The sequence below is a fragment of the Microcaecilia unicolor genome, chromosome 8, assembly GCF_901765095.1.
Source record: "Microcaecilia unicolor chromosome 8, aMicUni1.1, whole genome shotgun sequence".
NCBI classification, from domain to species: Eukaryota; Metazoa; Chordata; class Amphibia; order Gymnophiona; family Siphonopidae; genus Microcaecilia; species Microcaecilia unicolor.
Window position 1 is genome coordinate 8,464,979 of NC_044038.1, and position 13,224 is coordinate 8,478,202.

A 13,224-nucleotide genomic window follows, 5' to 3' on the forward strand; every position below is an offset into this window, starting at 1 on the left:
TATGGTGAAAATGATAATGTAAATTTTTTAAACATGAGTAAGCAACACGGATCGATGAGGAGGTGGGTGCATAATTCTTTGAGGATTTAAATGTTTCTTCAAAGTGGCACCGCTCAGATCTGTTGTTACTCTAAATATAAGGGGCTTCTTATCTATAATTGAGGCCTTTTTAAAGTAGGCTTTTTTTTGCACTTTTGACATAGGCGTCCTTTATAAAAATGACCTTAAGTCCAGAAAGAGACATAAGTATTTACTCCTAGTGTTCCACTGTGACAACCCACATGTGCTAACGCATATACAGTACGATGTGTGATGTGTTTGAAAATCTAGAAACAGACGATTCAAACCGGGGTGGGGGGGAGGGGAAAGCACTCCTGCACGGCACTCAGGGCGACCCACCAAAATCCTGGGTGCCGGGTCTCAGCTCCTCCAGGTATAGCACTTTCTTCCTCACGATGCAGCCATAATTCTGGTCTGTCGGAAGCCCGGGGGTGTCAGGAGAACATAGAGGAGTATTAACCAGTGGCAAATTCTACTCAGCCCAAAATCTTCCACACATCTCAATGCTAAGTTTTCATGTCAAGCTGGGACATTTTGTATCCCTTCATTATTCTGCTATGATTTTATCTATACTAATTTGCCACTCACATTTGATAATTCTTAGACAAACTGCTGCTATATTGTCCTGAAGTTCTGCATCATATTTATTTCACATATAACACAAAAGGTGTTGGCAAAAACCATAAACAACTTGAAATAAATTTATATACATACTAGGAAAAAATGCCCGTTTCTGAGCGCAATGAAACGGGCGCTAGCAAGGGGCCCCCTCCCTCCGTCCCTCCGAGCTACTTGCCTTGTTCGCTGTGGAGTTTCCGTTTCGGCCCTTGTCGAGTGTCACAGCTCCGCCCTCGACGTCATGACGTTTTGACGCGAGGGCGGTGCAGACACTCCAGTGCACACCGGATATCTCGGGCGCCTCAACTTCCGTGGAGGCTTCAGAACGTTGGGGTTGCCTTTTATATAGAGAGATATTTCTTAAGATCAAATGCTCATTGTTCAAATGATAAGGGGCATCAAACTGCTATCCCGTTCAGCGTCTGCTGATGCAGTGAGCACTGCTACATTTTCAAGATAACTACTTTTGTTTTTGATGTAAGATACATGAAAAGTTATTTTTGCAATGTAAGATACAAACGTTAATGGGCTAAATCATTAAAGCACCAGTATTTTGAACTGCATCAACAGTACGATACCCCTTATCATTTGAACAATGAGCATTTGATCTTAAGAAATCTCTGGCCGATATTCAAAACTGTTTAACTGGAAAGGAGAAATAGGGGTGATACGATACAGACGTTCAAATATTTGAAAGGTATTAATCCGCAAACAAACCTGTTCCAGAGACGGGACTAGAGGGCACGAATTGAGGTTGTCAGGAAGTATTTTTTTTCACAGAGAGAGGGCGGTGGATACTTAGAACGCTCTTCCGCGGGAGGTGGTGGAGATCAAAACGGTAACGGAATTCAAAAATGCGTGGGATAAACACAGAGAAATCCTGTTTAGACAGAATGGATCCAAAGAAGTTTAGCGGTGATTGGGTGGCAATGCCGGTAATTGGGAAGCAAAGCCAGTGCTGGGCAGACTTCTACGGTCTGTGCCCTGAAAATGGCAACGACAAATCAAGGTCAGGTATGCATATAAAGTATCACGTACAATGAGTTTATCTTGTTGGGCAGACTGGATGGACCTACAGGTCTTTTATCAGCCGTCATCTACTCTCGGCGGCCATTTTGAATCGGCACCAGGACCGTCAGCACTCAGCATTGCAAAAGGAACAGAATGCAGGGCAGCGCTCTGGGCAGGAAAGAAGCAGTTACTAGACCACCAGGGCAGTACGGTAAGAGGAGGGGAGGCTAGGATACCCTTAGGGGGGTGTGATGGGGGGTGGGGTGATATGTGACAGGGGGCGGGATAGGGTGTGAAAGGGGGTGGGCGGGGTGTGGTGGGGCGGGGCATGTGTCCTCTTTTGGGGGGGGGGGACCTAATATGGTAACCCTAGTGTGGGTTACATCTGTGTGAAGGGTATATACGCAATTATGGTGGGTATTTATTTGAAGTTATTTATAGGGACAGGAAATGTCAGCAGTTTGGGTAAGCAAACAAGACAGATATCTCTCCAGCACACGAGGAGCTCACAACCTTAATCCACAACACAAACCAGAAAAAAATGTCTCAATAAAAATTCCAATTTCCAATGGTGCATCACAAACAATGTTTTGCAAAAACTTCTAGAGACCATAGAGTTCTGCACCACTCAGGAATGTAGCGACCTCTAGTGGCTGTGCTAGAGTACTGGACTTTGACTTCTGCATACCCCCCCCCCCCCCCCCACACACACACACAGCTTATGGAACAAGGGGCTGGATCTCCTGACCAGTGATTGACAATGGTGGGAGAAGACACTTTTTTGGAGGGAAACTGTGCTGATATATATTCCCAGCCCGGTTTCAAAATCCTTTTGTCTTTGGTTCCTGTTTCCCTGGCCACTGCACCATTACACGAAGGGAAGAAGGTCTCTGGCTAGCCCAGCCATTGTATCTAGAGAGAAGTGCATTTGCCACAAACAGTAAGTGGAATAGAAAACCAGCTCACAACTATTTATTTTATTTAGATTTTGCTGACACCTTTTTCAGTAGTAGCTCAAGGTGAGTTACATTCAGGTACTCTGGATATTTCTCTGTCCCAGGAGGGCTCACAATCTAAGTTTGTACCTGAGGCAATGGAAGGTTAAGTGACTTGCCCAAGATCACAAGGAGCAGCAGTGGGATTTGAACCAGCCACATCTGGATTGCAAAACTGGTGCTCTAACCACTAGGCCACTCCTCTACCACTCCAGTTGCTACTCTGCGATTCTGCATGGAATCTAGTCACTCTTTAGGATTCCAGAATCTTGTTACTCTTTGGGGTTCTACATGGAATGTTGCTACACTTTGAAATTCTGCATGGAATCTTGTTGTTCTTTAGAATTCTAGAATCTTTATTTATTTAGATTTTGCTCACACCTTTTTCAGTAGTAGCTCAAGGTGAGTTACATTCAGGTACTCTGGATATTTCTCTGTCCCAGGAGGGCTCACAATCTAAGTCTGTACCTGAGGCAATGGAGGGTTAAGTGACTTGCCCAAGATCACAAGGAGCAGCAGTGGGATTTGAACTGGCCACCTCTGGATTGCAAGACCGGTGCTCTAACCACTAGGCCACTCCTCCACTCCTATTCTTTGGGGTTCTACATGGAATGTTGATACTCTGAGATTCTGCATGGAATCTTGTTACTCTTTAGGATTCTAGAATCTTGCTATTTATTTGGATTTTGCTCACACCTTTTTCAGTAGTAGCTGAAGGTGAGTTACATTCAGGTACTCTGGATATTTCTCTGTCCCAGGAGGGCTCACAATCTAAGTTTGTACCTGAGGCAATGGAGGGTTAAGTGACTTTGCCCAAGATCACAAGGAGCAGCAGTGGGATTTGAACTGGCCACCTCTGGATTGCAAGATCCATGCTCTAGCCACTAGGCCACTCCTCCACTAGCAACATTCCATCTTCCACTGCTCTAACCACTAGGCCACTCCTCCACTATACCCCTCAAAGGAGAAGAAAGGAAGAACTCATGAAACACCCAGCCTGAGAAACAGGAGGGGACCAGAGGACAGTCCCTGAAGTTCTACAAGGATAAAAAGACCCAGTAGCAGAATTTCCATCTGGGGAGAACCACTAAATAAAGACTTGGTAGGTAAAGGATCAGAGAGCCCTCAAGAACCTGATGAGAGACTGTAAGCGCTGGAAACCTTTTTTCTTCTTTAGCTCTGCATGTATACAGTTGCTGTGAAGTATTGTCCCAGTTTTGCCCAAAGACTCCAAGTTAAGTAAACCATTTTGGTTCAGAACTAAACTTCAGGCCTTGATTGACTTATTGGGTGGACTGGCTGTGCCAATGGCCTCCCAGCACAAACTGGTCCCGACCCTGACCCACCTATAAACTAATATTTTATATAAAGCAACCTGCCCTAGCTATGCCGGGCAAGAAAGGATTACATTTAATAATAATAATAATAATAAAAGACTTCCATGCAAAACAATCTCATCAGGGATTCCATTAATTCCAGCCTGGTGTTTACAGAGGGTTAAGTCAAGCATGGACATCCATTGGGATGGAGCCCCTAAATGGGAGCAGCCCATGATGAGGTGCTGAAAAGTACATTCAAGAAGCTCAAGGGCTACCTCTTGGTTCAGATCATGTATTAAGTGTACACTGACCTTTCTCAAGCCCCTCCATGGACTGCAAGTGGATGATATCCCCTTTGTGAAAGTTCAGAAGGCTCCAGTCCTCACTAATGTGGCTCTTCACTGCTACCACATAGTTGGAATCCTGGAAGATAAAAGACATTCTTAAAGGGTTTTTAATTACTCGTCATTTGTTTGGCAGTACGCTGGCTGACACATATACTCTGGTACAATGACAGTATTTAGGACTGCAATGGAGAGACTGTAATCAAATGTGTTTGCAGACCTCAGAAAGGCAGAGACAATGAGTGTCAAGGGTGTCCAGAGTAATAGGGAACAGACACACAGAGCCAGGGGTGGAAATTTGGGAGAGGGTTCCCATAGCCCACCAGGAAGCTTTGTATTTTTCTGCTTCTTCACGCAGGCTTGGGACCCCTGTGGCATGAGGGCCCAGGGCAATTGTCCTGGTTGTAGCTGGCTAACACTGTCCCTGGAAGCACATTCCATGAAGCGTCAGAAAAAATCGGCCCGAGAGCTTGTCTCGAAGGGCCCCCCTTAAACGAGGGTCGGGCCCATTCAAAAAGGCTCGAGAAGAGAGAGTGGGCGGGGAGGGGGGGATGCGACTTGAGTGCAGGAATGGGGAAGCGTGGTTGGCGGATTCAAGGGACGCTAGCAAGCCCGGTTACCTCTTCGGGCCTGCCCATTGGAGGGGGGGCGGGGCTAAAGGGGGAAAATTAAATGGCTCAGGGTGTTCCCTGACCTGCGGAGGCAGTTTGCCCACCTTCCCACCCTCACAGGGGGTGTCGGTGGTGAGGCGGGGGGGGGGGGGGGGTTGTGGTGGAGTCTTGGTCTTGTTTTCTTTCAGATGGAGGGCAGCGGATTTGTCACAGCGGCAAAAAAACCCTGAGCTATGGAGAGTGGGCTCAGGGGGTCTGAGCCAGGGCTTGAAAGGCGGGTCGGGTGACCCAGAAATTGTGTGGAGGTCCACACGGATTGGGGGCACTTGCTGTGAAGGCGGAGCCCGGAAGATGGCGGCCGGAAGTGGAAGTGCTGCTTTGCTAACATGGCGAGCGGGGCGGGGGGGGGGGGGTCAACTGCTGAGGTTATGCCTGGACACTTGTAGCTCGGGGTGGGGGGGCTATTCTGTTATAATGTTAAAGTTGGATTGTTAATAATAAATCAAGCTGCGGCCTATGGTTATCCCACCATGTGCGTAAAGAGAGTTATTGGTGATGGGAATGGAATGGGGGTATAAAGGGAAAATGGGGGGAGGGGGAAGGGGGAAGGGGCATGCCGGGTCGAATGGGTCCCGGCTCCAAGGTTTAACATTAGCTACAGCAGAGACAGATGTACCGAACACCCTCTCCTCATGGAGGAAATGAGTCACTGTCAGATGGAAAGTAACCCACCTTTCCCTTGAATGCTCAGGCCCTTGGGCAACCATTTGTGTCTTTTCCTCTGTCTTTTCGCTGTCTGATCTGCCAGCATGCTCCGTTATCAGCTTTTATCCTTCCCTGCCCCAGTGTTATGGTCAAGTTATTCCCATCATGTGCTGCCAGTTACTCACAGTGCGACTTTTGCCCCTCTAAATGCTCACCCCTGACATTCAGCACTATTTAACCAGTCAGAAAAGGCCGCTGACCGGTTAAACAGCATTTTGGTAGCTGGCCATGAATATTTAGTGGGAGATAACCAGTTATCTCCCACTGAATATTTGCGGTTAGCAGGGCCGCTGAGACACACAGCCAGGCCTGGAGCAGGACCGCTGACCACCACCCTCCACCTGGGCCGCCGCACCGCATACCCCTTCCCCACTCGGGCCGCTACCCCGCCCAAGCCCCATACCTTCCTGCGTCTGACTGCTCCTTGCTCGGTCTGTTGTGCAGGGCCGCCGAGAGACTGGGCCGGGTCCGGGGCAAGGCTGCCCCCAGGGCCCCGCCCCTGCCGCCCTCACTGCCCCGCCCCCCCGAGGTTGCCACCACTGCTCCCCCCCACCCCCCCCCGGAGTTGCCACAGCCACTGCTCCCCCCTCCACCCCCCCTGAGGTCGCCGCTGCCGCTCCCCCCTCCGTCCGCCACTGGGCCGGGCCCCATGCATTGAAATCGCAGTCTCACCTCCATGAAAGCAGCGCTGCAGGCAGCAGAACGCCTCCCTTTGGCCCTCCTTTCCTCCTTGTGTCCCGTCCTCGCAGAAGTTACATCAGGAGGCGGGGATCCTCAGGAGCTTAGTCAAGATCGGGAGGTGGGGCTGGTGGTTGGGAGGCGGGGATAGTGCTGGGCAGACTTATACGGTCTGTGCCAGAGCCGGTGGTTGGGAGGCGGAGCTGGTGGTTGGGAGGCGGGGATAGTGCTGGGTAGACTTAAACGGTCTGTGCCCTGAAGAGCACAGGTACAAATCAAAGTAGGGTATACACAAAAAGTAGCAAATATGAGTTATCTTGTTGGGCAGACTGGATGGACCGTGCAGGTCTTTTTCTGCCGTCATCTACTATGTAGATGAGGGCGGGACACAAGCAGGGAAGGAGGGCCGAAGGGAGGCGTTCTGCTGCCTGCAGCGCTGCTTTCACGGAGGTGAGACTGCGATTTCAATGCAGGGGGCAGACGGTCGACGACGGAGGGCGGGTGGGACTGTGGCGCCGGGCCCCCCTTGGAGGCCCGGGGAATTTTGTCCCCCCTGCCCCCCCTCTCGGCAGCTATGCTGTTGTGTCCTGTAAGAGACCAGAACCCGGATGATTGCAGAGGACTTAAATACAAGTCTGTACATACATCCAGTTTCTCTTACACCTGCACGCAACTATGGAATGAATTACCGATTGCCATAAAAACAACACACGACCTGACAACCTTCCGAAAGTTATTAAAGACCTACTTATTCATAAAGGCGTACAATAAAGATTCCCCATAACGATCTGACTTCCTAATTATTCCAATCACAACTATTAAGGAACCCTCCTATCTGTTCATCCTAATTTCATCCTCACGACTGAATATTATATCTTGTCCTGATATCATTATGTTATGTTATGTTGATCTTTCAATCCACTTCCAATCCAATATGATTTACTTATGCACTCTTATTTGTAATAATTGTAAAATTATTATTCCGTTATTATGATTGCTTTGATATTCTACGTCCCCATCTGTATCTATATTTTGAAATTCATATCCTATAATGTGTACATGTTGCTATAACATTTTGTGAGCCACATTGAGCCTGCAAATAGGTGGGAAAATGTGGGAAACAAGTGCAGCAAATAAATAAATAAATAAAACGTGATAACCCAGGTTATCACGTTAATACAGTCATCCAGATTCTCCTGGCACACAGGAGCAGGAGAGAGACAGACCCGGAAGCAGGCAGGCAGAAAGAAGCTTGCCAGTGCTGGGCTCCCCCTTGGAGGCCGGGCCCACAGAATTTTACCCCACCCCCCTCTCAGCGGTCCTGGCGATTAGCGCCCATCGCAAAACGGCTAAATCACAGGACTTAACTAGGTGCAGATTTTCAGCGCCTGACTGCTTAAGTTAACCGGTTAAATTGGACCATGAATAGCAAACCTATCTTTCACTGGTCTGATATAACTGGTCAGCTGCTGAATATCGATTTAACCGGTTAAGATTTTAGTGGCCAAAAAAATGGTCCGCCATTGAATATCTAGGTTTAACAGTGACAGTGGGCAGTCAAAGCACTGCCTGCCGCTGGCTGAATATCGGGGGGGGGGGGGGGGGGGGGGGGGGTTCTGCTCTCATGAAATAAGCTTCCCAGTGGCTCTGGCACATCTCTGTCATATTCACCAAGGATGCTCAATCAGTTACAGAAGCCTCATGTACTCCATCGCGAGCCTTATTCTCTGTCCCCCCAATATTCAAAGGCAGTTTGAGTGGAGGAGTGGCCCAATGGTTAGTATAGCGGGTTGTGGACCTGGGGAACTGGGTTCGATTCCCGCTGCTACCTGATGGTGAGCAGTGGGTTGAGATCCTGAGAAACCAGGCTCAGTTCCCTCTGCAGCTCTGTGTGACCCTCAGCAAGTCACTTAACCCTCCATTGCTCATTGAGCAACAGTACCTATAAGTGGTATATAAATACTGAAATCAATGAATGAATTTAGCTGGCCAGGATCAGCACCTGTCCAGTTAATTTCCTTATAACCGGCTGTCTGGCAATATTCAGTGGTGGATAGCCAGCTAAATCCTGCTGAATACTGTCAGCTAGCTGGTTATATCGGGTGATATAGAAACATAGAAGCATGATGGCAGATAAAGGCCAAATGACCCATCCAGTCTGCCCATCCTCTGTAACCCCTAATTCTTCCTGTTCCTAAGCGATCCCACATGCTTATCCCATGACACAGTCCTCGACTCCACCACCTCCACCGGGAGGCCATTCCACGCCTCCACCACCCTTTCTGTGAAATAATACTTCCTTAGATTACTCCTAAGCCTATTCCCATTATGACATCACAATATGAGCTCTGGTTACCAGAGACTGAAACTCTTCACACTAAGTGGGGAAAGTAAGCCAAGAATAGGACAATTGAGCCATTGTGATATCACTGATGAGGTTGGCTCTTAGGCATTGGTGGAATGAGGCATTATGACATCACAATATCAGCTCTGGTTACCAGACTGAAACACACTAAGGGGGGAAAGTAAGGCAATAATAGGACAATTGAGCCATTGTGACATCACTGAGGAGGTTGGTTCTTAGGCATTGGTGGAATGAGGCATTATGACATCACAATATCAGCTCTGGTTACCAGAGACTGAAACACACTAAGGGGGGAAAGTAAGGCAATAATAGGACAATTGAGCCATTGTGACATCACTGATGAGGTTGGCTCTTGGGCATTGGTGGAATAGAAACATAGAAACATGACGGCAGATAAAGGCCGAATGACCCATCCAGTCTGCCCATCCTCTGTAACCCCTAATTCTTCCTGTTCCTAAGCTATCCCACATGCTTATCCCATGCCTTCTTAAATTCTGACAGTCCTCAATTCCACGCCTCCACCACCCTTTCTGTGAAATAATACTTCCTTAGGTTACTCCTAAGCCTATTCCCTCTTAACTTTGTCATATGCCCCCTCATTCCAGAGCTCTCCTTCATTTGAAAAAGGCTCTTTTCCTGTACATAAATGCCCTTGAGATATTTAAACATTTCTATCATGTCTCCTCTCTCCCTCCTCTCTTCCAGCGTATACATGTTGAGGTTCATAAGCCTGTCCCTATAATATTTTCATTCAAGTCCGCTTACTAATTTCGTAGCTATCTGTTGATTTTCAACCCCTCCTTAGTAGCTATATTTGGCCGCTTGAATACATGGGATTTCTTTGACCAGTTTGAACATAACCAGCTGAATATCCGGCTATGTTCAAACCGGCTGAAAATAAGCCAGAAAAAGCTCGGCATTGAATATCTGGGTTTGGCACTGTCCATGAGAGTTACCCGGGGCTAATTATCGGTCCCTGTCTCTTTTTAATAGGTGAATGATATCAATTGGTAATTTGCATAGAAGCCTCACAGCGTGTCTGAACTCAGATGCTTAAATGGCTAGCTCTCCCCTTCCCCGCCTCTCCTTAAAACTGACCGCACAGGCACAGTGGACACAGTTCCTACCTTCTTGAGTTCGGTGAGAAAGTAGTCGATTATGGCTTTCGCCTGAGGGGCTTTGCACGAGAACAGAATCAGTTTCTCACTGTTCAGGTTGAATTCCAGCATGTTCTCCGAGGGAATGGTCACAAAGAGAATATCTGAATAACTGGGGGGGGGGGGGGGGGGGGGGGAGGGATTGGGGGAAAAAAAGAATGAACACACGGGATGTTAATCTGAAGAGTCAACCATGAGAAAAGTATCAAATAGTTTTCTTTTTTTTTTTTTTTTAAATTTATAATATTTATTAAAGAGCAAACAACAAAGAAGTTGATAACAAATCCACCACGAAGCCCTAGGCCCCGCCTGCAGTATCACTACAGTTTACACATAAACTCTAAACCATCAAAAACATTATTTTATTTTCCCCCCTTCCCCCTTTACCCTCCCCCCTCTACCCTCCTCATTGGTTGGACAGCAGTCTGAGAGACATCACAGAATACGCCTTCTGAGCTGTCTCTGACTACACACTGCTATGGGCAGAATTAACCTCAGATATTTCAGTGCCAGGCCATGTCCGGGCAGCGGCACTCAAAATCTGGAGCTAACTGAAAACGTCTTAGCCACCGGATCTTAAGCCGGTCCCGGCTGATATTCAACAGGGATGCGCATAAGACCTGGATGAATATTGACTGGGACCCACATAAAGACAATTAGGGGATCCTGATTCCTCCCTACTCCCCAAAGAAAAATCAACTTCGGTCTGAGCCCTGACACCCCATCCCATTAGGCCCCATTCTAGGCCTACTTGGTGGTCTAGGGAGAGCCAAGACTGCCGCTAGGAGTCACGGTGGCCATTTTGAGGTGTTGTTCCTGCATATACAACCCATCTAGACCATAAGGGAAATTCCAGGTGGGCTCAGGGGGGGCTATGGAATGGGGGCTTAGGTTGGGGCTTGATTTTTCTTCAGGGGGGAGGTGAGGAAGGACCCAGAAGCCCTGATGCCGTTACCTGGAAGTTAACCATTCACTGGCCAGTATTCAGATAGGGTTCAGTTAACTGGGCAGCTAAAGTTAGGACAGTTAGGCTGAATATTGCTGTCAAGTGGTTAAGTACTGGGTCCTCCTCTGTGCCATTTTCTTTGGGAAACACAGAATTCTAATCTGAGCAAATCAATCCTAATGGATTGCATGAAATGATCCGCAGACAAGGACTGTGTCAGAATTTAAGAAAGCGTGGGACAAGAGGAGTCAGTGGTTACTGAGGATGAGCCATTTGGCTCTTATCTGCCATCAGGGTTCTATGTTTCTACATTAAATCATTGTGAGCATGGGTGGGGTGGCCATTTTCAAAGGATCCAGCCTGATCCTGCCCTCTGCAGACAATGTTCCTATTAAACTGCTGGAAGCTGGGTGGGCGTCTTTCACCATCAATCCTGCTGGAGGGGGTGGGGGGGATGAAATACTGCACTTTCAATCACATGAGACAGGCTGCACAAATGAGGAGTAACCTAGTGGTTAGTACAGTGGACTTTGATCCTGGGGAACTGAGTTCAATTCCCACTGCAGCTCCTTGTGACTCTGGGCAAGTCACTTAACCCTCCATTGTCCAGGTACAAACAAGTACCTGTAAATATGTAAACCGCTTTGAATTTAGTTGCAAAATACCACAGAAAGGCGGTATATCAAGTCCCATTTCCATTTCCCCCTTTCCCTTATGACATCACAATATCAGAAGTGAGCCAAGTATCGGGCAATCAAGCCATTGTGACATCACTGATGCGGTTGGCTCTTATTGGTGGAATGAGTGGAGGAGTAGCCTAGTGGTTAGTGCAATGGATTTGATCCTGGGGAACTGAGTTCAATTCCCACTACAGCTCCTTGTGACTCTGAGCAAGTCACTTAACCCTTCATTGCTCCTGGTACAAAATAAGTACCTGAATATATGTAAACCGCTTTGAATGTAGTTGCAAAAACCTCAGAAAGGTGGTATATCAAGTCCCCTTTCCCTTTGCTTGAACTTCAGGGGCATTTACATGGCTAAATTTTAATTGTATAAATAGATATTTGGCCAAAAATTATCTGTATAGCCAGAGGAAGGACTGGGCCATTTCAGGGGTAGGCTTGAAATTATAAAGAAAGCGGTGATGTTCAGCTGCTCGTCACATAACTCATTCATCTAAGTCAGATCACAGTAATAGCAAGCATACGTTTGTATGGTAAGTTATCTGTTTAAAATTTTGTCTGACTTGGACAGATACCTGGTGCTGAATATCTGCATAAAGATACATAGACAACTTGTATATCTTTAAGCAGTCACTGGATCACTAAATATCAGCCTGTATAGCAGGGGTGTAGGTACATGGGGCCACGGGGGCATGGGCCCCCCGTAGATTTGGCCCTGGCCCCCCAGCTGCCGACCCTTTCGACCCCCCCTCCCACCGCCAACCCTCCCCCGCCGTCGGGTACCTTTGCTGGCGGGGGTCCCCAAAGTCCCCAAAGTCCTCTTCTCCGGCGTGGCCACGTGGCTGATCTGCAAGGATTCTGTACGTGCAGGACGTCAGACTCACAGAAACAGAATCCTTGCAGATCAGCAACGTGGCCGCGCCGGAGAAGAGGACTTTGGCTGGCGGGGGCCCGCCAGCAAAGGTATGGGTTGGCAGCAGCGGGAAGGGGGGGGGGTCAAAAGGGTCAGCGCCGGGGAGGGTGTCAAAGGTGGTGGTGGCGGCGGCGGGGGAGTAAAAAATGGCAGGGAGGGTCGGCGGCCCCAGGGGGGGCTAAAATGTGCCCCCTCACCTTGGACTCTGGACCCTCCTCCCACCGAAGTCTGGCTATACCCCTGCTGTATAGATTGGCAAAACATTTTTTTATTGTTAAAGATTGAGCCAGCTATAAACCTCTAGACCCAGTCACCCTAAGAAGGACAGGACAGTTCTGCTGCCTGCAGTCTCCACCTACCTATAGCTCTGGAGGACTCTCAGTTGCTCTGGGGATGCATCACTGCTTCTGACCAGCTTCAGCAGTTTAATCCCTGTGTGGGAAACCCCAAGAATCTGAATGCCAGTGCCAACACTGCCCTGAAAGCAAATTGAGAAGGAAAGGCAACCGGGGTGTGGGAGGAACAACTTGGGTTAGGCCGAAGAGTTATATTTTAAGGCAAATAACATTGCTTCTTCAAAACCTAGAAATGTCATCTGTACCTCATTCTACCCTGACCTGATGGAAGGGGCATTGTTCTTAAAACTAGCTACAAACCTATTAAGACAGACCAGTAGAAGAATTAGGGGTTCCAGAGGATGGGCAGACTGGATGGGTCATATGGCCTTTATCTGCCGTCATGTTTCTATGTTTCTATATC

The 13,224-nt window shown here is 48.0% G+C and overlaps 1 protein-coding gene across 1 annotated transcript in view; it reads right to left on the minus strand.

Annotated features, from left to right (window-relative positions):
- The window catches only part of MYO15A (myosin XVA), a 173,359-nt gene that overhangs the window by 36,055 nt on the left and 124,080 nt on the right, over positions 1-13,224 (minus strand). Inside the window, exons 44-47 of the mRNA XM_030212017.1 lie at positions 12,825-12,943; positions 9,894-10,035; positions 4,315-4,426; positions 400-474 (exon numbers count right to left, since the gene is read on the minus strand). Of these exons, the coding sequence (XP_030067877.1) occupies positions 400-474; positions 4,315-4,426; positions 9,894-10,035; positions 12,825-12,943 (448 nt within the window). The remainder of the gene's footprint in view (positions 1-399; positions 475-4,314; positions 4,427-9,893; positions 10,036-12,824; positions 12,944-13,224) is intronic.